We start from the raw sequence: 21629 nt of genomic DNA, 5'->3' as shown, positions 1-21629 counted from the left end.
GGTCTGGAGAAGGCGGGAATGGGAAGGACTAAGGTAATCAAATCTTCATAGATGTAGGAGGCGGACGAGGATAAAAGATGATACACAGAAGCTTTAAGGTTCAGTGAACCAGAATTGGGGGAACCCCATCCTCCTCAGAAAAGTGGAAGGAAGGTCACCCGCCTAGTGAGGAGTGGAAAGGGTGATTAGGGACTTCAAGAGTAGGAAAAGTTTGCATCAGTCAGAAACTGCCTGTGGTGAATCAGTTAATTGCCAAGAAGCTTTGGGCAGCCAGGAGTAGATAGAGAGCATGTTTGTAACACAGCTAACAGAGAACGTTATGTATTTTCTTGATATTTAGAAGTAAAGTAAATAGATGTGAAACATATTTTCAAATACTTTTCTCTAAAATAACAGTACTGGATTAGTTTTAGTCAGACCAAGATAGGTAAGGAAAACACAGATAGCCTGTGTTTACTTATTTTTAATGAGGATATGATGGATATTTGGCATGTTAATCTGCCCCAGCAGCTCAGGAAGCCTAGGCAACTAACGTAGATAAGGCAGATTGCCACCACTGAGCAGAACCTCCGTCTCCCAAAGAGAGGAAGGTTTGTTCCTATTCCTCTAGCACTGTCCAATTCACCTCTCCAATTTCTTTTTCTCTTTAAACTTACACTTTTCAATTCACTCAATACTAGCCAGGTAGTTTTGTCCTCAGATCAGTGGGAGGATCCCTTCCCTGGCTGACTGCCCTCCTCTTTGCCTAGGGGATTATCCAGGGAAAGAAGTGATTGGGACTTCCCTAGTGGTCCACTGGGTAAGATTCCGCGCTCCCAATGCAGGGGGCCCGGGTTCATCCCTGGTCAGGGAAATAGATCCCGTATGCATGCCGCAACTAAGAGTCTGTGTGCCACAACTAAGGAGCCCATGTGCCGCAACTAAAAGATCCCACATGCCACAACGAAGATCCCGCCTGCCGCAACTAAGACTCGCAGCTAAATAAATAAATAAATAAATAATTGTACACACCCTGGCTTCCCTGTTGACGGAGAAGCATGGCCATTATCTGAGAGACTGAAAGAAGTCTAGACTGGAAGAGTTAAAATCTATTCTCTAAATTTTATGATTATTAAGTAATATTTAGGAACTTTGCATACAGAAATTTTATAATGTGGATAATTGTGGTTTCAGGTAATTGAGCTTTTTCTGAAGCATATAAGTTGTTACTGTCTGACTTGGGGGAAAAAAAGGCACTGAGGAATTCAGCTTTTTTTTTTTTTTTTTTTTGCGGTTCGCAGGCCTCTCAACTGCTGTGGCCTCTCCCGTTGCAGAGCACAGGCTCCGGACGCGCAGGCTCAGCGGCCATGGCTCATGGGCCCAGCCGCTCCACGGCATGTGGGATCTTCCCGGACTGAGGCACGAACCTGTGTCCCCTGCATTGGTAGGCGGACTCTCAACCACTGCGCCACCAGGGAAGCCCGGAATTCAGTATTTTTATCAGCTAGGTTTCTACTACATACATTGTCATGGTGTTCAGCTTTTCTTCCCACATTTGTACACATGAAAAGCTTTCACCAATAAACCTCAACAAGTAGATAATGGTTTTCTGAGAAGAAATGTTATTTGCATTCAAAAGTTTGAGCCCAGTATATACATTTAGGAATTACAGGTATAGATGAAGCATCACTTTTAAACTGTAGACAATTAGAATAATAAACAATTAAAACAGATAAGCATCGCTGAATTACCTGCAGTTAACCTAAAAAAAAAGAGAAAAAACTTTTTGAACAACCCTGAAAGACACAAGTAGAAACATTAGAAAGGTAAGTACCTTGTTTCTTGACCTTATTATCTGCTTAATGACTACTCGGTCTGCCAGCAATAACACTTTTGTCACTGAAGAAAGAAGTAATCTTGCAGCTTTTATAACTCCTGTTTTATCTGTAAAAATTGTGATCTGGCCATCAGATTCTGGACGATTCAAGCTGCTCATATCTGTAAGCGCTGCAATTGTTTCTCCTAAGAAGAAAGGCAAAGGGTGGGGGTTGGGGGGTTAAACTGGGAATAAGTCACACAAATTAAAATCCAGACTTTAATCTTTAAGGTAATGTGCTCAATGGGCAGAAACTCAACTTTGGAGTCTTATTTCAGGAATAAGAAATAGCTTCTTCTTGATGAACCTAAGGATGATCATATAAGGTTCTCTAATGGCAAAATAACAGTACATTCCTAAGAACTGTGAAAAACTGTTACATTCATCGAGTTTGAAAAATATTATAACTTTTGTTTCCAGCGGTATGGCAAACTACATGATCCCAAAAGCCTCCTGCTCTTTAAGGCCAAGAAAGAGAGATCCCAGGAACCAATAACCAAGGAAGAACCTAAAAGCAGAGAAGTAAGCAGCTGCCCAGGCTTTGGCTAGGGCTGAGGGGATAGAGGGAGCATCAGGGGGGCAGGGGTGGGGGTGGGTGTCACTGCCCATCTCCACAACCTGAAGGGGTTTGGGTTTTTATGGATATGCAGGGAGAGAAGACAAGACTTTGGGCCCCAGCAGGAGACATCCTCAGTGAAAAGTGGGCCTAGAAAAAACATCCCTCGGGCTTCCCTGGTGGCACAGTGGTTGAGAGTCCGCCTGCCGATGCAGGGGACACGGGTTCGTGTCCCGGTCCGGGAAGATCCCACATGCCGCGGAGCAGCTGGGCTCGTGAGCCATGGTTGCTAGGCCTGCGCGTCCGGAGCCTGTGCTCCACAATGGGACAGGCCACAACAGTGAGAGGCCCGCGAACCGCAAAAAAAAAAAAAAAAAAAAAGTCTCTTCTTCATTGTTGCTATGAAAATCTTTTGATTTCTGTAATAGCAATTATCCATCAATAAAACAATTCAAATATTTCTTGTCCCCCCAAATTAAACCAGACTGTAACTTTTTCCCAAACCTTACTGTTTAAATTTAAAAGTTTAAAAAAATAAACTTTTCATCATCTTGTAATGTTCAAGATCATTTTTAAGTCGTAAATAAGTCTGAGTACATAATGGATTGATTTTCTCACAAAAGCCCTCTTGTCAATATTATTACATACACCCAAGAGGTTAAGGATCTCGAGAAAAATCATCTGAATTTTAATGGACATATCACAAGGTATGACATAATGAGTCAGGATTCAGGAAGATTAGTCTGATAGAAGCATATAAAATGGACTAGAAAGGAGAGATTCAGAGCCAGGCTACTAACCAGGCAGCTATTTTAATTGTGAGTGTGAAGCAGTAAGGAACTTACTAGGATGACAGCCATAGGAATATAAAAAAGATGATTCAGGAGATACTGAGGGAACAAAATATAAAATTAGGACCTTAACAGTGATACAAAGGAAAGGAAAAGTGAAAAAAATGGCTTCAAGGTTGTAAACCTAAGTCACTTAAAAAAGTCAGAAGGGCATGGGAAGGGAGATGATAAATTTAGTTTCAGACAATCGGAATTTGAAATGATACAGGAAAACCCAAAAGATAAGCCATTACATATGGAGTGGTTACATAACATGACAACAGCTGAAGTTCTACTAACAGACGAAGTCTGTGGTAGCCAGCCTCCAAGATGGCTCCCAATGGTCCCCACCTCCTGGTATCTTCATCCTTGTGTTCTCTCCTCCCACAGGATACCAGAGTTGGTATGGCAGAAGTGACAGTATGCTACACCCAACCTTAGGTTGTTAAAGACTCTGAGGTTGCCATCTTGGTTGCTCTCTCTGAGGGAAGCCATTTACCATGTTGCACGCAGCCACTACTGCAGAGAGGCATACACGGGGAGAATCGGAGGCCTCTGGTCAAGAGCCAGCAAAAATGTGAAGCTTGCCAATAACCAAGAGAGGGAGCTTGAAAGCAGATCCTGCAGTCCAGCCAAACCTGCAGGCCCAGCCAACACCCTGAGTGCAATCTCATGAGAGACGCTGACCCAGAACCAGCTGGTTAAGCTACTCCCTGATTTCTGACCCTCAGAAACTATGTGAGGGAATAAAATGTTTGTGGTTTTAAGTTGCTAAGTTTGGGTTAATATGTTACACAGCAATAGGTAACTAATACAAAGTTTATATAGCAAATATGAAGAGAAAAAAGAGGTTAGAATTAAACTTTAACATACAGAGAAAGGAGCAAGAGGAAAAGTATCACTTTGTAATAGCAAGAAGTATAAAAATGTTTCCTCTGCACCCCTGGAAAATGTTACTTTTTCCAGTAGCTCTCAGTCATCAAAGATATTACATACGAGCTTGCCCTTATGGCGTTATTTAACCTTTCCTTTTTCTGACTAAACCCCAGGCATTTAGCCCTAAGTATGTGGGACGGTAACATTTGGTTAGCTCCACCAACAAAGTTAAATGCTTCCTTAACATTATAAAGTTGGTCCAAGTATAGACTGTTCAGAAATTAGTTCCCTGGAAAAGTCACAAAGCTGCCTTATAGTTTCATGGTTGTCATTTTTTAACTTGTTATATGTAACTAGTTAGTGTTATGTCTTAAAGCAAAAACTCAAAGTCGGTCAAATACAAATATTTATTGAGTGCCCACAGAAAATGTAAAACTTGACTAGAAGCCAAGTAAAAAGTAAAAACAGTTGCAGGGTGGACAAAATGCGTGGACTCAAAAGGTACAAACTTCTAGTTATAAGCTAAATAAGTCATGGGATGTAATGCACAGCCTGGCAACCATAGTTAATAATACTGTATTGCATATTTGAAAGCTGCTATAGAGTAAATCTTAAGTTCTCACTGCAAGAAAAAAAAATCTTGTAACTATGTGTGAATGTTAACTAGACCTACTGTGGTGATCATTTCACAATATATACAAATATCTAATCATTACATTGTATACCTGAAACTAATATAATGTTGTGTGTCAAATATACCTCAATTAGAAAAAAGTAAAAACACAATGCAAAAGTTCAACACAGGGAATGAAAAGTTAGAAAGAATCATTACAATGACAACTAATATTTATTGAGCACTTTCTATGTGCCAAATGCATACATGCATTATGTCAAAACACTGCTATAAACACTAACAATATCCCCACTTTATAGATTAGAAAACTGAGGTTTAAAAAAGTTTAGTAGCTTGCCCAATATCACACTGCTAGCAAGTGGAAAAGTTGGGATTGACTCCAAAGCCACAGTTCTTTATCACTACTTTACATTATTCCCCTCAAATGAATATTAGATGGTCCAAAGAAGACAATGACTACTGTGAGCTGAGTGGGCTAGAAACATTCCAGGAGTGACTTAAGTCTTAAATTTGTATACGTTAAGAGAAAATAAGGCTTCCATATCCTCCAGGAGGCACCATTCTCATTATATTATCTGAGTGACCGTAAGAGGCAGTTCTCAAGAAGGGAAAGGGCACTTCACGTGAGAAGAGACAACAGGAGCAGCCCATGACACCAGACAGCATCCAAAAGACACCTGCATGGAGCTCCTAGGCTTACAGGACTCGCAGGGCAGCACAGTCTACTGGAGCTGGGGCAGGTGTACACATCCTCTTCTCACCTTACACTGAGCACAGTGACATGCTACGAAGCCAATAAGGTGAGGACTCAGGCTGCCCTTTCTTTTAAAAACCCTTACTCTTGCTTTAATTAAGGGTCTGCTTAAGAAACAGTAACATGAAAAACATCTCTACGTTTTCTGTTGAATTGTCCACAGCATTATGAAATAATGTCTCTTGTATAAGTGCCCACACAATTTAGTTCCAGGAAAAAAAGTCACTTTCCTCTTGACAAGCTGGTTTGTTTCCTTTCAACAAACAATGAGAATTATATAACCCCTTCTTTCCCACATTTCTTGTCTTGCTTTCCAGGAAGTACAAAGATAAATTTCATGTTTAATTAGAGTAACAATGTTGGCCAAAGTTTCTAGTATATTTATTTTCATCTCCTATTTTAATGGGTTTATTAAACATATGTTTAATTGTTAACTATTTTACATCTCTCTCTCTCTCTCTCTTTTTTTTTTTGGCTACACCCTACGGCAGGATCTTAGCTCCCCGACCAGGGATTGCACCCGGGCCACAGCAGTGAAAGCACCGAGTCCTAACCACTGGACCGCCAGGAAATTCCCTTAAATCTCTTTTAATATGTAGGCAAAACATAAATTATGAATAGAATAAGGCCATCCCCCTTCCCTACATAAAATCTATTCTATATCTTAGTGATGGCTAGAAACCCAAGAGTCAAATCAGAATCCTCCCTTTGCTTTAGCCAATAACCAAGTTCTATCATTTAATCATCTTAGTGAATATTTAGTGTACTCTTTCTGGTTTTCATATCCCTAACACACTGTCTTGGTTTAGCCTGGTTTACTGGAAAAGCTTCCACATTAATCTCTCTGCCTTTAGTCTCAACTCTCTCTCAATCAACCCTCATTTGTTCATTTCCTCCGTACTACCAGAAAGATTTCTAACACAAATTTATTGTCTTTCAGCTGGCCCCAAATTCCTCAATCTATCAAGTATAGAATAGTACCTGAAGTCATTCATATAACATTAGGGCCATGTATTGCCTGGTTGGCCCCTCCACATTACTTGGCCTTATCTCACCCACTCCCTTCCCCCCATGATGACCCTCCAAATATACCTGCTCCTCTCTCAGGGTTGCCCATCTCAATTAAGAGCACCACCATTTACCCATCAAACCTTGGAGTTATCCATGACTCTTCTTCCCATCACATCCCACATCCAAACTATCAGCAAATCCTACCAGCTCCACTTTTTCAATATAACCAAATGCAACTCCTTTTCACCACCTCAAGTGCTATCACTGGGTCTAAGTCACCATCGTCTATCACCTGAACCACTACAACAGCCTCCTAACTGGTCTCTGATTTCACCCCCATTATGTCCTAAAATCTATTCTCCCTACAGCAGCCACCAGGGATCCTTTTAAAATATAAATGAGATTATGTCACCATCCTGCACAAAACCTTCCACTAGCCCCACTGTGACACTTAGAACATGGCCCAAAGTTCCTATCTTTGCCTAGAAAGCCATACCTGTTCTTGCTCTTCTCCTTGCCTGGAATGTCCTTCCCCCAGATATTCATATAGTTGGGGTCCTCACTTCACTGCAGTCTCTGCTTCAGTGTTACTTCCTTAGAGAGATTTCCTGACTCCACCCCCCGATTTCAGTAGTTCTCAACTGGGGGGGCCATTTTGATCCCTCAGAGGACATTTGGCAATGTCAAGACATTTTTGGCTGTCACAATGGGAGAAGAAGGGATTTACAGGCATCTGATAAGTAGAAGTTAGGGACTGTACAATGCTCGGGGCAGCCCGCACCCCCAACAAAGAATTATCAAGCCCAAAATGTCAACGGCATCAAAGTTGAAAAACCCTGCCCTCCCTAAAATATACCTCCTTTGGTCTCCTAACCCTTATTCTGCTTTACCATTTTCTCCATGATAACTGTCGCCACCTGTCCTTATGCATATATCTATTTATTCATTTGTTTATGGTCTCCCTCACTAGAATGCAAGCTCCACGAGGGCAGACTTTATACTGATTTCTATGTGGCTATATCCCTCTGGTCTAGAAGAATGCCTGGCATATGGCCAGCATTGAGTAAATATTTATTTAAAGAATAGGTGGATAAATGACACTTTAACAAAGCTGAATTATCTGTATCCGTCAAAACTGCCCAGGTTCTCTCAAACTTCTATGCCACCAGTTATAGACTTGTGAGACATCAGGAAATCTGAAGTCAGATTTGTCTGCTGTAGAGACAGGAACAGGCTTATTTTTATTTCCATTTCCTACATGATGGCAAATAGGCTAATATGCTCCTTGACAGTAGAGTCCATGCCTCATGTTCCTTCTATACCTCTTGCATTCAATGGCTGATGGCCAGGATGGTGGGCTTCTACCCTGCCCAGTGAAAGAATTCAATGTTTCAGATTTAGGACTTAATCCAAGAGAAATTCAATATTCCTGGACGCTAATCTAGGGCTTTAATGACCCAGGCATCAGTAATAAAACAGCTAAAATACAGTACACATCTTTACTCAAAATAAGACAATAATTTGTCATGATATCCAAAGCAATAAAATTGGTATAAATAGGCTTTAACATACCTGCTTGTTTAGCTTCAATACAGGCAATATTTATTTCTTCTTTCAAGTCCCAGTTTTCATTGGCTATAGCTTCCCCTACTTTAACAAATCTTCCAACTGCCAAGTTTACGGCTTGTCCTACACGCTGAATTGCTTGCAGAGTTTTATCAGACTTTTTGGTATTATCTTTATGATTAATAAGTGTGGTGATCTAAAAATAAAAGATAAAAGCAACCTGCTTAAATTTTATCTCAATACTTTTTTTTAAAGCTGTATCACAATGGCCAAGAAAATTAAGCCCAGCATACTACACTAGCCTAATACACTAAATTAATTGATAGTTTTAATGCTTCAACCCAAAGACAACGAGCAAATCATCTTGCAACCCTCCTGAGGACAATATTTCCATTAATAACAATTCTAAGTTTACCTGAGGGCAGTTATCCAGGGCACACAGTTCTATAAGCCCTCCAGACATTTCAACAAATCTTAAAGACAGGAGAAAAGTAGGAGAAGGTGGATCATTACATTCAAAGAATCCACATAAAACCAAAGCACGTCAGGTCTAGATTCCTCTACTGTGACTTGAGCTACTGCGAGAGCAGAGACAGCATCTTCTTCACCACGCATTCCACTCCACTGCCTAGCACAGTGTGTAGGTTGTACAAAATGGTACATGAACCATACTTGTTTACACTTTAGAAGGACCACTATAATCTATGTTTTATACTTCTCTCAGTTTTGTTGCAGACTCAAAGTAAACGAAATACCAAGAGCTTTAACACTTGACTCCAGGCCCTGAAATAAAATATAAAAGGTGACAAGTTAAGCTGGTTGAAACAAACACAAATCTTCCAAATGTCCTAGAAAATTAGTACCTGAACTATAGTGACATATGAAAATATTTAAAGAATGTTACATGAAAAATATAAATCCCAAATGGTACATGTCCATCGTGTATAACTTTGAAATGATTTATATAAATATATTAACAAAGACCAGAATAGTGAATTAAGAGAAGAGGAAGGGACTTGCCCTTTGAGTGGCAACTACGTGCCAAGCGCTTTATGTGTTATGGTATTAATAATTTAGAGTCAGGAAGGCCTGGGTTTGAGCCTTGGCTCTGCCATTACTAACTAAATGACCTAGGGAAATGTACTTAATCTCTCTAAATTTCCTCATCTATAATATTATCTTCCAAATTTTGAAAATTTCCTAGAATCCAGGTCCTGAGGATGCATCACTGAACAAGACTAACACAATCCTGCCCTTATTCTGTTTACAGTCTATCAAAATAACAATAATCCAATTGTACAAAATATATTTGTTGTACACCTATCATATGTCAAACAAAATTCTAGGCAATGATGAAACAGCAATGAACAAGGAAGAAAAGGCCCATATTCTCATGGACCTTACATTCTAGTGGGGTGAGGGAAGACACAATAATTACACACATAGGTTAAAAAAGAATTAATGTAAATGCTATGCAAAATATTAAAATAGGACAATGTGATAGAAAGTATCTGTGTAGCTACCTGAGATTAGTTGATCTTCCTTCTATGAAGGAAGTGGGATTGCTGGATCATATCTAGTTTTTAAATTTTTTGAGGAATCTTCATACTCTTTTCCATAGTGGCTGCACCAACTTACATTCCCACCAACAGTGCACAAGCATTCTCTTTTCTCCACATCCCCACCATCACTTATCTCATCTTTCTGATGACAGTCAATTTTAACAGATGTGAGGTAATATCTCATTGTAGTTTTGACTTGAAATTCCCTGGTGATTGGTGATTTTAAGCATTTTTTCATGTACCTGTTGGCCATCTGTATGTCTTTTGAAAAATGTCTATTCAGTTCCTCTGCTCATTTTTAAATGATTGTTTGCTGTACAGAAGCTTTTTAGACTGATGTAGTCCAACTTGTCCATTTTTGCTTTTGTTACTTGTGCTTTTGATGTCATATCCCCAAATCATTGCCAAGACCAATGTCAAGGAGATTTTTTCCCTATGTTTTTGTCTAGGAGTTTTATGGCTTTGGGTCTTACACTTAAGTCTTTAATCCATTTCAAGTTAATTTTTGTGAGTGGTATAAGATAAGGGTCCCATTTCATTCTTTTACATGGGATTATCCAGTTTTCCCAAATCATTTATTGAAGAAGCTATCCTTTACCCATTGAGTATTCTTGGCTCCCTTGTCAAATATTAGTTTACTATGTATGCATGGGCTCTGGATTTTGTTCCAGTGGACCATGTGTCTATTTTAATGCCGGTCCCATACTGTTTAATTACTATAGCTTTGTAGTATAGTTTGAAATCAGGAACTGTGACGCCTCCAGCTTTTTTCCTGTTTCTCAGGATGTCTTGGCTAGTTGGGGTCTTGGTGCTTCCACACAAATTTCAGGATTGTTTTTCTATTTCTGTTAAAAATGCCATTGCAATTTTGATAGGAATTGCACTGAAGCTATAGATAGCTTTGGGTAGTATGGACATTTTAATACTAATTCTCCTGACCTATGAACATGGCTTATCTTTCCATTTACTTGTGTCTTCTTCAATTTCTTTCATCAAAGTTTTAGAGTGTTCAATGTACTCATCTCTCACCTCCTTGGTTAAATTTATTCTTAAGTATTTTATCATTTTTGATGCTACTGTAAATGGTACCATTTTATTTCTTTTTCAGATATTTTGTTTTTAGTGTATAGAAACACAACACCAATTTCTGCATGTTGATTTTTTTAGCCTGCAACTTTAGGAATTTGTTTATTAGTTCTGACAGTTTTTTGGTGGAGTCTTTAGGATTCCCTTATATATAAGATCATGTTATCTGCAAATGGAGATAATTTTACTTCTTCCTTTCTGACTTTGATGCCTTTTATGCCTTTTTGTTGCCTGACTGCTCTGGCTAACACTTCCAGTACTATGTTGAATAGGAGTGGTGAGAATGGACACCCTTGTCTTTTTCCTGACATTGGAGAAAAAGCTTTCAACATTTCACTGTTGAGAATGATGTTAGCTGTGAGCTTATAATATATGGCCTTTATTATGTTGAGGTACATTCTTTATATACTCAATCATGAAAGAATGTTAAATTTTGTCAGATGCTTTTTCTGCACGTATTGTGATGATTATATAATTTTTCCTTCATTTTATTAATGTGGTGTATCACATTTATTGATTTGCGTATATTGAACCATCCTTGCAACCCAGGGATAAATCCCACTTCATCATGGTGTATGATCCATTTAATGTGCTACTGAATTCAGTTTGCTAGTGTTTTGTTAATAATTTTTGCATCTGTATTCATCAGGGATATTGGCCTATAGTTTTTTGCTGTTGTTGTTTTGGTTTGGTTTTTTCCCTTATAGTGTCCTTATCTGGCTTTGGTATCAGGATAATGCTAGCAGAGACCACACTTTTTTTTTTTTTTGAGACCACACTTTTAAGTACTACATTATAATGCCCCACAAAATCCCAGTGAAATAGGTACTAATATCATCTCCATTTCAGAAATGAGAAAACTAGACAGCATGGAGAGTAAGGAAATTAGACATCAAGAAGAGTAGGAGATTTAAGATTTAAATCCAGATACTCTGACTTAAGAGCCTAGCCTCTTCACCACTTAGCCAACCTGACTTCCCTGCCTCTGACTTCTCAACTGACAAGAGGATTAAAGAAAATGATGTGGTATCATATTTAACATAGTACCCAGTTTAAGTACTCAGAGGCATATTATCATTAGCTCTCTTATTTAATCCTTACATACTATTCAAGATAAGAAAACTGAGGCTGAGTGAAATTAAGTACTTGGCTTACACAGCTAAGAAGCGGCCTAGTTTAGAATTTGAACCCAGGTTTATCTGACACCAAAGTCCACCCCATACTCTTTCCTTTAGTGGAGCTTTTCCAATCTTCCTGGGTTTTTTGAGTGTTTTTGTTTTTGGAGGGAAAAATACTTTCTTCAAGATAAAATATTACCTAAAATTACTAGGTAGTCCATCAAAGAAGTGTTTCTATGGTTGAATTTTGAGGATAACTATGGATTATGGGAAGTAGGGAAACAAATATGAATACTATGAGCACCAGCTTAGTCCTTCTCCACACCTGATACATCCTAGGGAACTCTTAGTATCACCTGGAGAACAGAGAACTTGACCACCACTGACTGTTCCAAACAACCATGTTGGAAGAAACTCTGGAGAAAAGAAGTTTAAGTTGTTTTTATTAAATCCTTTATAAAGTTTAGACTTTTCAATTGTAAAGAAAAGATCCTGCAATTAGGCTAAAATACCAGCTATTGTTCAGTTCTGAAACACACATTTTGCTTCCACTACAAGCATCCTCCCCAGTGCATAATGAGGTGTGGCTATCTTCCTTTTACTCAAAGCACTCTGCAAAATATTCAGTCCAAATACAGGTATGCATTTCAAATTGAATTTGGAGGCGCCAAGTCAATTTATAAAATTTCTTATTAAAAGGTCTATGTATGGGACTTCCCTGGTGGCACAGTAGCTAAGAATCCACCTGCCAATGCAGGGGACACAGGTTCAAGCCCTGGTCCGGCTTGACCACAACAACTGAGTCTATGCTCTAAAGCCCGCAAGCCACAACTACTGAGCCCACGTGCCACAACTACTGAAGCCCGTGCACCTACAGCCCATGCTCTGCAACAAGAGAAGCCACCACAATGAAAAGCTCGCGTGCCACAACAAAGAGTAGCCCCTGCTCACCGTAACTAGAGAAAGCCCGCACGCAGCAATGAAGACCCAACAGAGCCAAAAATAAATAAATAAAATAAATTTATACACAAAAAAGGTCTAAAAAAAAAAAAAAAAAAAAAAAAAAGGTCTATATATGTCCTAAAATTATTTTCAAACTTTTTAAAAGGGAGATCCAAAAAGTTATACATGTTGATTGTTTTTAAAAACGGAAAGGGTAATATAGGAAAGCCCTAAGAAATAAAAGTGACCCATAATCCCACTACCTTGTGAGCAACTTGGCATAGTTCTTTCCAGTCTTGCTTTCTACATAGACATACTTAAACACAGTTTAACAAAAGTGAGACCAAACTTCCATTTCCTTATCAAGCAAAAAATAAAACTAGTTAACATTTAACATTAAGCACAACAGCAAACGCTATCTGATGTGCTTTACATGTACTGATTCAATCAATGCTTACATCTCTGTGAGGTAGATACTGTTACTACCCTCATCTTACAGATTAAAAACCTGAAATTTGAAAAGGTTAAGAATTTTCCCAAGGTCACAAAGGCAGTAAGTTGCCTCTCAGTCGCTACACAGCCTCTTTCCTCCCAGGATTACGTTAAGAATCAGGGGAGGTGTGGCAAGTCCCACGGCTGAGTGCTCCCAGAGCTGGGGCCTGCTCCCCACATACGCCTGAAGGAGCTGCAGGGGCCATGGGCATAGGCAGAGAACCTTGCAGGATCTTACTTCCCAGGCCAGAGGTTGGGCCCAAGTTCCTATGGTGGGGGCTCCGAGTCCAAACCGCTGGACTAACAGAGAACCTCAGAGCCTAGGGAATGTCAATCGGAGTGAAGCCTCCCAAAGGTCCTCATCTCAGCACCAAGACCCAGCTCAATCTAACTGCCTGCAAACTCCAGTGCTGCATGTCTCAGGCCAAACAACCAGTAAGACAGGAACAAAGCACCACCCATCAAAAAAAAAAAAAAAAAAAAGAAAAGAAACGACAAAAAAAATATGTTACAGACAAAGGAGCAAGGTAAAAACCTACGAGACCAAATAAATGAAGACGAAATAGGGAACCTACCTGAAAAAGAATTCAGAGTAATGATAGTAAAGATGATCCAAAATCTTGGAAACAGAATGGAGAAAATACAAGAAACATTTAACAAGTATATAAAAGAACTAAAGAGCAAACAATGATGAACAACACAATTACTGAAATTAAAAATATTCTAGAAGGAATAAATAGCAGAATAACTAGGGCAGAAGAACAGATAAGTGAGCTGGAAGATAAAATGGTGGAAATAACTGCCAGGGAGCAGAATAAAGAAAAAAGAACGAAAAGAATTGAAGACAGTCTCAGAGACATTTGAGACAATATTAAATGTACCAACATTAGAATTATAGGGGTCCCAGAAGAAGAAGAGAGGGCTTCCCTGGTGGCGCAGTGGTTGAGAGTCCGCCTGCCGATGCAGGGGACGCGAGTTCGTGCACCGGTCCGGGAAGATCCCACATGCCGCGGAGCGGCTAGGCCTGTGAGCCATGGCCGCTGAGCCTGCACGTCCAGAGCCTGTGCTCTGCAATGGGTGAGGCCACAACAGTGAGAGGCCCGCATACCGCAAAAAAAAAAAAAAAAAAAAGAAGAAGAAGAGAAATAGAAAGGGTCTGAGAAAATATTGGGAGAGATTATAGTCAAAAACTTCCCTAACATGGGAAAGGAAATAGTCAATCAAGTCCAGGAAGCACAGAGAGTCCAATACAGGATAAATGCACAGAGAAACACACCAAGACACATATTAATCAAACTGTCAAAAATTAAATACAAAGAAAAAATATCAAAAGCAGCAAGGGAAAAGCAACAAATAACATACAAGGGAATCCCCATAAGGTTATCAGCTGATTTTTCAGCATAAACTCTGTAAACCAGAAGGGATGACAGGACATATTTAAAGTAATGAAAGGGAAAAACCTAAAACCAAGATTACTCTACCCAGCAAGGATCTCATTCAGATTCGATCGAGAAATTAAAACCTTTACAGACAAGCAAAAGTTAAGAGAATTCAGCAACACCAAACCAGCTTTACAACAAATGCTGAAGGAACTTCTCTAGCCAGGAAACACAAGAGAAGGAAAAGATCTACAAAAACAAACCTGAAACAATTAAGAAAATGGTAACAGGAACATACATACCAATAATTACCTTAAATGTAAATGGATTAAATGCTCCAACCAAAAGACACAGACTGGCTGAATGGATACAAAAACAAGACCCGTACATATGCCGTTTACAAGAGACCCACTTCAGACCTAGGGACACATACAGACTGAAAGTGAGGGGATGGAAAAAGATATTCCATGCAAATGGAAATCGAAAGAAAGCTGGAATAGCAATTCTCATATCAGACAAAATAGACTTTAAAATAAAGACTATTACAAGAGACAAAGAAGGACACTACATAATGATCAAGGGATCAATCCAAGAAGAAGATAAAACAATTGTAAATATTTATGCACCCAACACAGGAGTACCTCAATATATAAGGCAAATGCTAACAGCCGTAAAAGGGGAAATTGACAGTAACACAACAAAAGTAGGGGACTTTAACACTCCACTTTCACCAATGGCCAGATCATCCAAAATGAAAATAAATAAGGAAACACAAGCTTAAATGACACATTAAACAAGATGGACTCAATTGATATTTATAGGACATTCCTACCAAAAGAAACAGAATATACTTTCTTCCAAAGTGCTCATGGAACATTCTCCAGGATAGACCATATCTTGGGTCACAAATCAAGCCTTGGTAAATTTAAGAAAACTGAAATCATATCAAGTATCTTTTCTGACCACAACGCTATGAGACTAGGTATCAATTACAGGAAAAATCTGTAGAAAATACAAATACATGAAGGCTAAACAATAGGCTACTAAATAACCAAGAGATCACTGAAGAAATCAAAGAGGAAATCAAAAAAATACCTAGAAACAAATGACAACGACAACCCAAAACCTATGGGACGCAGCAAAAGCAGTTCTAAGCGGGAAGTACAATCCTACCTCAAGAAACAAGAAACATCTCAAATAAACAACCTAACCTTACACCTAAAGCAATTAGAGAAAGAAGAACAAAAAACCCCCAAAGTTAGCAGAAGGAAAGAAATCATAAAGATCAGATCAGAAATAAATGAAAAAGAAATTAAGGAAACGATAGCAAAGATCAGTAATAGTAAAAGCTGGTTCTTTGAGAAGATAAACAAAATTGATAAACCTTTAGCCAGACTCATCAAGAAAAAAAGTGAGAAGACTCAAATCAATAGAATTAGAAATGAAAAAGGAGAAGTAACAACTGACACTGCAGAAGTACAAAGGATCATGAGAGACTACTACAAGCAACTATATGCCAATAAAATGGACAACCTGGAAAAAATGGACAAATTCTTAGAAAAACACAACCTTCTGAGACTGAACCAGGAAGAATAAGAAAATATAAACAGACCAATCACAAGCACTGAAATTGAAACTGTGATTAAAAATCTTCCTACAAACAAAAGCCCAGGACCAGATGGCTTCACAGGCAAATTCTATCAAACATTTACAGAAGAGCTAACACCTATCCTTCTAAAACTCTTCCAAAATATAGCAGAGGGAGATGGAGAAAACTATAAGACATTGATGAAAGAAGTTAAAGATGATACAAACAGATGGAGAGATATACCATGTTCTTGGATTGGAAGAATCAACATAGTGAAAATGACCATATTACCCAAAGCAATCTACAGATTCAATGCAATCCCCATCAAACTACCAACGGCGTTTTTCACAGAACTAGAACAAAAATTTGCACAATTTGTATGGAAACACAAAAGACCCCGAATAGCCAAAGCAATCGTTTTTGCGGTATGCGGGCCTCTCACTGTTGTGGCCTCTCCCGTTGTGGAGCACAGGCTCCGGACGCACAGGCTCAGCAGCCATGGTTCACGGGCCCAGCCGCGGTGGGGTCCTCCTGGACCAGGGCACGAACCTGTGTCCCCTGCATCAGCAGGCGGACTCTCAACCACTGCGCCACCAGGGAAGCCCCACCAAAGCAATCTTGAGAAAGAAAAACGGAGCTGGAGGAATTCAGACTATACTACAAAGCTACAGTAATCAAGACAGTATAGTACTGGCACAAAAACAGAAATATAGATCAATGGAACAGGACAGAAAACCCAGGCACATATGGTCACCTTATCTTTGATAAAGGAGGTAAGAATATACAATGGAGAAAAGACAGACTCTTCAGTAAGTGGTGCTGGGAAAACTGGACAGCTACATGTAAAAGAATGAAAATAGAACACTTCCTAACACCATACACAAAAATAAACTCAAAATGGATTAAAGACCTAAATGTAAGGCCAGACACTATCAAACTCCTAGAGCAAAACATAGGCAGAACACTCTATGACATAAATCACAGCAAGATCCAGTTTGACTCATCTCCTAGAGAAATGGAAATAAAAACAAAAATAAACAAATGGGGCCTAATGAAACTTCAAAGCTTTTGCACAGCAAAGGAAACCATAAACAAGACCAAAAGACAACCCTCAGAATGGGAGAAAATATTTGCAAATGAAGCAACTGACAAACGATTAACCTCCAAAATTTATAAGCAGCTCATGCAGCTCAATAACAAAAAAACAAACAACCCAATCCAAAAATGGGCAGAAGACCTTAATAGACATTTCTCCAAAGAAGATATACAGATTGCCAACAAAGACATGAAAGAATGCTCAACATCATTAATCATTAGAGAAATGCAAATCAAAACTACAATGAGATATCTCACACCAGTCAGAATGGCCATCATCAAAAAATCTACAAACAATAAATGCTGGAGAGGGTGTGGAGAAAAGGGAACTCCCTTGCACTGTTGGTGGGAAGGTAAATTGATACAGCCACTATGAAGAACGGTATGGAGTTTCCTTAAAAAACTACAAATAGAACTACCATACGACCCAGCAATCCCACTACTGGGCATATACCCTGAGAAAACCATAATTCAAAAAGAGTCATGTACCACAATGTTCATTGCAGCTCTATTTACAATAGCCAGGACATGGAAGCAACCTAAGTGCCCATCAACAGATGAATGGATAAAGAAGATGTGACACATATATACAATGGAATATTACTCAGCCGTAAAAAGAAACGAAACTGAGTTATTGTAGTGAGTTGGATGGACCCAGAGTCTGTCATACAGAGTGAAGTGAGTCAGAAAGAGAAAAACAAATACCATATGCTAACACATATATATGGAATCTTAAAAAAAAAATGGTTCTGATGAACCTAGGGGCAGGACAGGAATAAAGGCACAGATATAGAGAATGGACTTGAGGATATGGGGGGGGGAAGGGTAAGCTGGGATGAAGTGAGAGAGTGGCACTGACATACATACACTACCAAATGTAAAACAGACAGCTAGTGGGAAGCAGCGGCATAGCACAGGGAGATCAGCTTGGTGCTTTGTGACCACCTAGAGGGGTGGGATAGGGAGGGTGGGAGGGAGACGCAAGAGGGAGCTGATATGGGGATATATGTGTGCATATAGCTGATTCACTCTGTTATACAGCAGAAACTAACACAACATTGTAAAGCAATTATACTCCAATAAAGACGTTTTATTAAAAAAATCAGGAGACTGACAGCTGGTAAAATTGCCTTGAATGTGCCAAATAAAATTTTAGCTATTATTCTGTAAAAATAGGAGGCCTATTAAATTGGGAGTCACAACCTAGAGTTGCCCTAACACCAGAGTGTAGAGAATGTCTGAATGAACTGGAAAAGAGGGCAGAGAAGGTATCCCATGGGGAAGAAAGAGGATCTGATATATTGAAGAACTCTCCTGTGGAATAAAAGAGTAAGAACCCAGACCTACTTGATACCTTCTAACAAAGGGTGTCAAGAAGTTCTCATCGCCAACAAAGTATAGCCTAGCAGTTAAAAGCATGAATTCTGGCATCACTCTGCCTGGGTTTGAGTTCTGGCTCTGTCATATGATTATATAGCAAGTTATCTAACCTTTCTGTGACCCAGTGTTCTCATCTGTAAAAACAGGAGTAATAATAGTACCCATCTCATAAGGTCATTGTGGAGAATAAATTAGTATATGTAAGTAAAGTACTTAGAATAGTGTCTGGTATTTAGTAAGCATTACATAATGATTAGATATTGCCCTTTTCACATTTCTAGAATCTCTGTTCTTTCCTCATGTTTGTGATGTTATTCTTATTTTCTAGAATAACTGACAGTAATCTCTTGATTGAAATGGATTATCTTAGTTTACTTATTTTGTGGGAAGATAAGAAAGCAAGTGAAGACCCAGGGAGAAAAAAAAAAAATGGTAGGCCAGATAAAAGAACAAAGCTTTAATTCCCTGGGACCTGAAAAACAAGGGAGTCAGCCCAGGACAGAGAAGTTCATCCCTGGGCTTAACTCATTAGTAAATTCTCAAAATTATTAGATAGAAAAATCAGCTAATCAGCTATAGCAACCAGTATAGAAGAAAACACACCAAATCATGAGGAGGTCTTTAAAAGCAGGAAAAAGGGCACTTTCACTCTCTTTATACACTATTTATGTGTTTTTCCTTTGCAATTAAAAACACATATATTCACATACACAAATCAGCAGAGTCCCATATGTATTCATCTCCAACTTAGTGAGACAAAGATCCTAACAAGCTTCCAGGACAACGCAGAGAGAAATGGGAAGACAGGGGAGCTACCCTGGAGATTAATTAAAGGGTCTGTATTACGGTGAGTGAAGTAAATCTATCACAGACAGGAAACGACTAGTGGGTGGTAGAATAACATTCCACACCAGGGTGGAGCTGTGTGGCAGATAGCCCTCTTCCCTTCCTTGGATAAAAGCATTGTAAGACTGGGAGTGGGAATTTTGACAGGAAGAATAAAGTGATTATTAAAGAAGGTGGGGAGCTGCTCTGTAGAAAATGTGCTTGCGACTTAGCCCAGGGCTTTTAAAAAATCATCTGAATTAGGAAATATACAACAAATGAGTGTATAGAACATGTATGTATACCATTTAAATAAATGAAAGGTCCAACAGCACATTAAAAGGATCATACACCATGATCAAGTGGGGTTTATTCCAGGAATGCAAGGATTCTTCAATATACGCAAATCTATCAATGTGATAAACCATATTAACAAATTGAAGGAGAAAAACCATATGATCATCTCAATAGATGCAGAGAAAGCTTTCGACAAAACTCAACACCCATTTATGATAAAAACCCTCCAGAAAGTAGGCATAGAGGGAACTTTCCTCAACATAATAAAGGCCATATATGACAAGCCCACAGCAAACATCATCCTCAATGGTGAAAAACTGAAAGCATTTCCACTAAGATCAGGAACAAGACAAGGTTGCCCACTCTCACCACTCTTATTCAACATAGTTTTGGAAGTTTTAGCCACAGCAATCAGAGAAGAAAAGGAAATAAAAGGAATCCACATCGGAAAAGAAGAAGTAAAGCTGTCACTGTTTGCAGATGACATGATACTATACATAGAGAATCCTAAAGATGCTACCAGAAAACTACTAGAGCTAATCAATGAATTTGGTAAAGTAGCAGGATACAAAATTAATGCACAGAAATCTCTGGCATTCCTATATACTAATGATGAAAAATCTGAAAGTGAAATCAAGAAAACACTCCCATTTACCATTGCAACAAAAAGAATAAAATATCTAGGAATAAACCTACCTAAGGATACGAAAGACCTGTATGCAGAAAATTATAAGACACTGATGAAAGAAATTAAAGATGATACAAATAGATGGAGAGATATACCATGTTCTTGGATGGGAAGAATCAACATTGTGAAAATGACTCTACTACCCAAAGCAATCTACAGATTCAATGCAACCCCTATCAAACTACCACTGGCATTTTTCACAGAACTAGAACAAAAAATTTCGCAATTTGTATGGAAACACAAAAGACCCCGAATAGCCAAAGCAATCTTGAGAACGAAAAAAGGAGCTGGAGGAATCAGGCTCCCTGACTTCAGACTATACTACAAAGCAACAGTAATCAAGACAGTATGGTACTGGCACAAAAACAGAAAGATAGATCAGTGGAACAGGATAGAAAGCCCAGAGATAAACCCACGCACATATGGACACCTTATCTTTGATAAAGGAGGCAGGAATGTACAGTGGAGAAAGGACAGCCTCTTCAATAAATGGTGCTGGGAAAACTGGACAGGTACATGTAAAAGTATGAGATTAGATCACTCCCTAACACCATACACAAAAATAAGCTCAAAATGGATTAAAGACCTAAATGTAAGGCCAGAAACTATCAAACTCTTAGAGGAAAACATAGGAAGAACACTCTATGACATAAATCACAGCAAGATCCTTTCTGACCCACCTCCTAGAGTAATGGAAATAAAAACAAAAATAAACAAATGGGACCTAATGAAACTTCAAAGCTTTTGCACAGCAAAGGAAACCATAATCAAGACCAAAAGACAACTGTCAGAATGGGAGAAAACATTTGCAAATGAAGCAACTGACAAAGGATTAATCTCCAAAATTTACAAGCAGCTCATGCAGCTCAATAACAAAAAAACAAACAACCCCATCCAAAAATGGGCAGAAGACCTAAACAGACATTTCTCCAAAGAAGATATACAGAATGCCAACAAACACATGAAAGAATGCTCAACATCATTAATCATTAGAGAAATGCAAATCAAAACTACAATGAGATATCATCTCACATCAGTCAGAATGGCCATCATCAAAAAATCTAGAAACAATAAATGCTGGAGAGGGTGTGGAGA

The 21629-nt window shown here is 38.9% G+C and overlaps 1 protein-coding gene across 2 annotated transcripts in view; it reads right to left on the bottom strand.

Moving 5' to 3' along the window:
- CTNNAL1 (catenin alpha like 1) overlaps positions 1–21629 on the bottom strand; it is a 63213-nt gene that overhangs the window by 35013 nt on the left and 6571 nt on the right. For both annotated transcript variants that reach the window (XM_032635602.1, XM_032635603.1), the window contains exons 2-3: positions 8089–8278; positions 1814–2001 (exon numbers count right to left, since the gene is read on the bottom strand). In XM_032635602.1, coding sequence (XP_032491493.1) covers positions 1814–2001; positions 8089–8278 — 378 coding nt within the window. The remainder of the gene's footprint in view (positions 1–1813; positions 2002–8088; positions 8279–21629) is intronic.

Source organism: Phocoena sinus, chromosome 6 (assembly GCF_008692025.1).
Source record: "Phocoena sinus isolate mPhoSin1 chromosome 6, mPhoSin1.pri, whole genome shotgun sequence".
NCBI lineage: Eukaryota > Metazoa > Chordata > Mammalia > Artiodactyla > Phocoenidae > Phocoena > Phocoena sinus.
The sequence above is the reverse complement of the archived record's forward strand: the minus strand, read 5'-3'. Positions and strand labels throughout refer to the sequence as shown.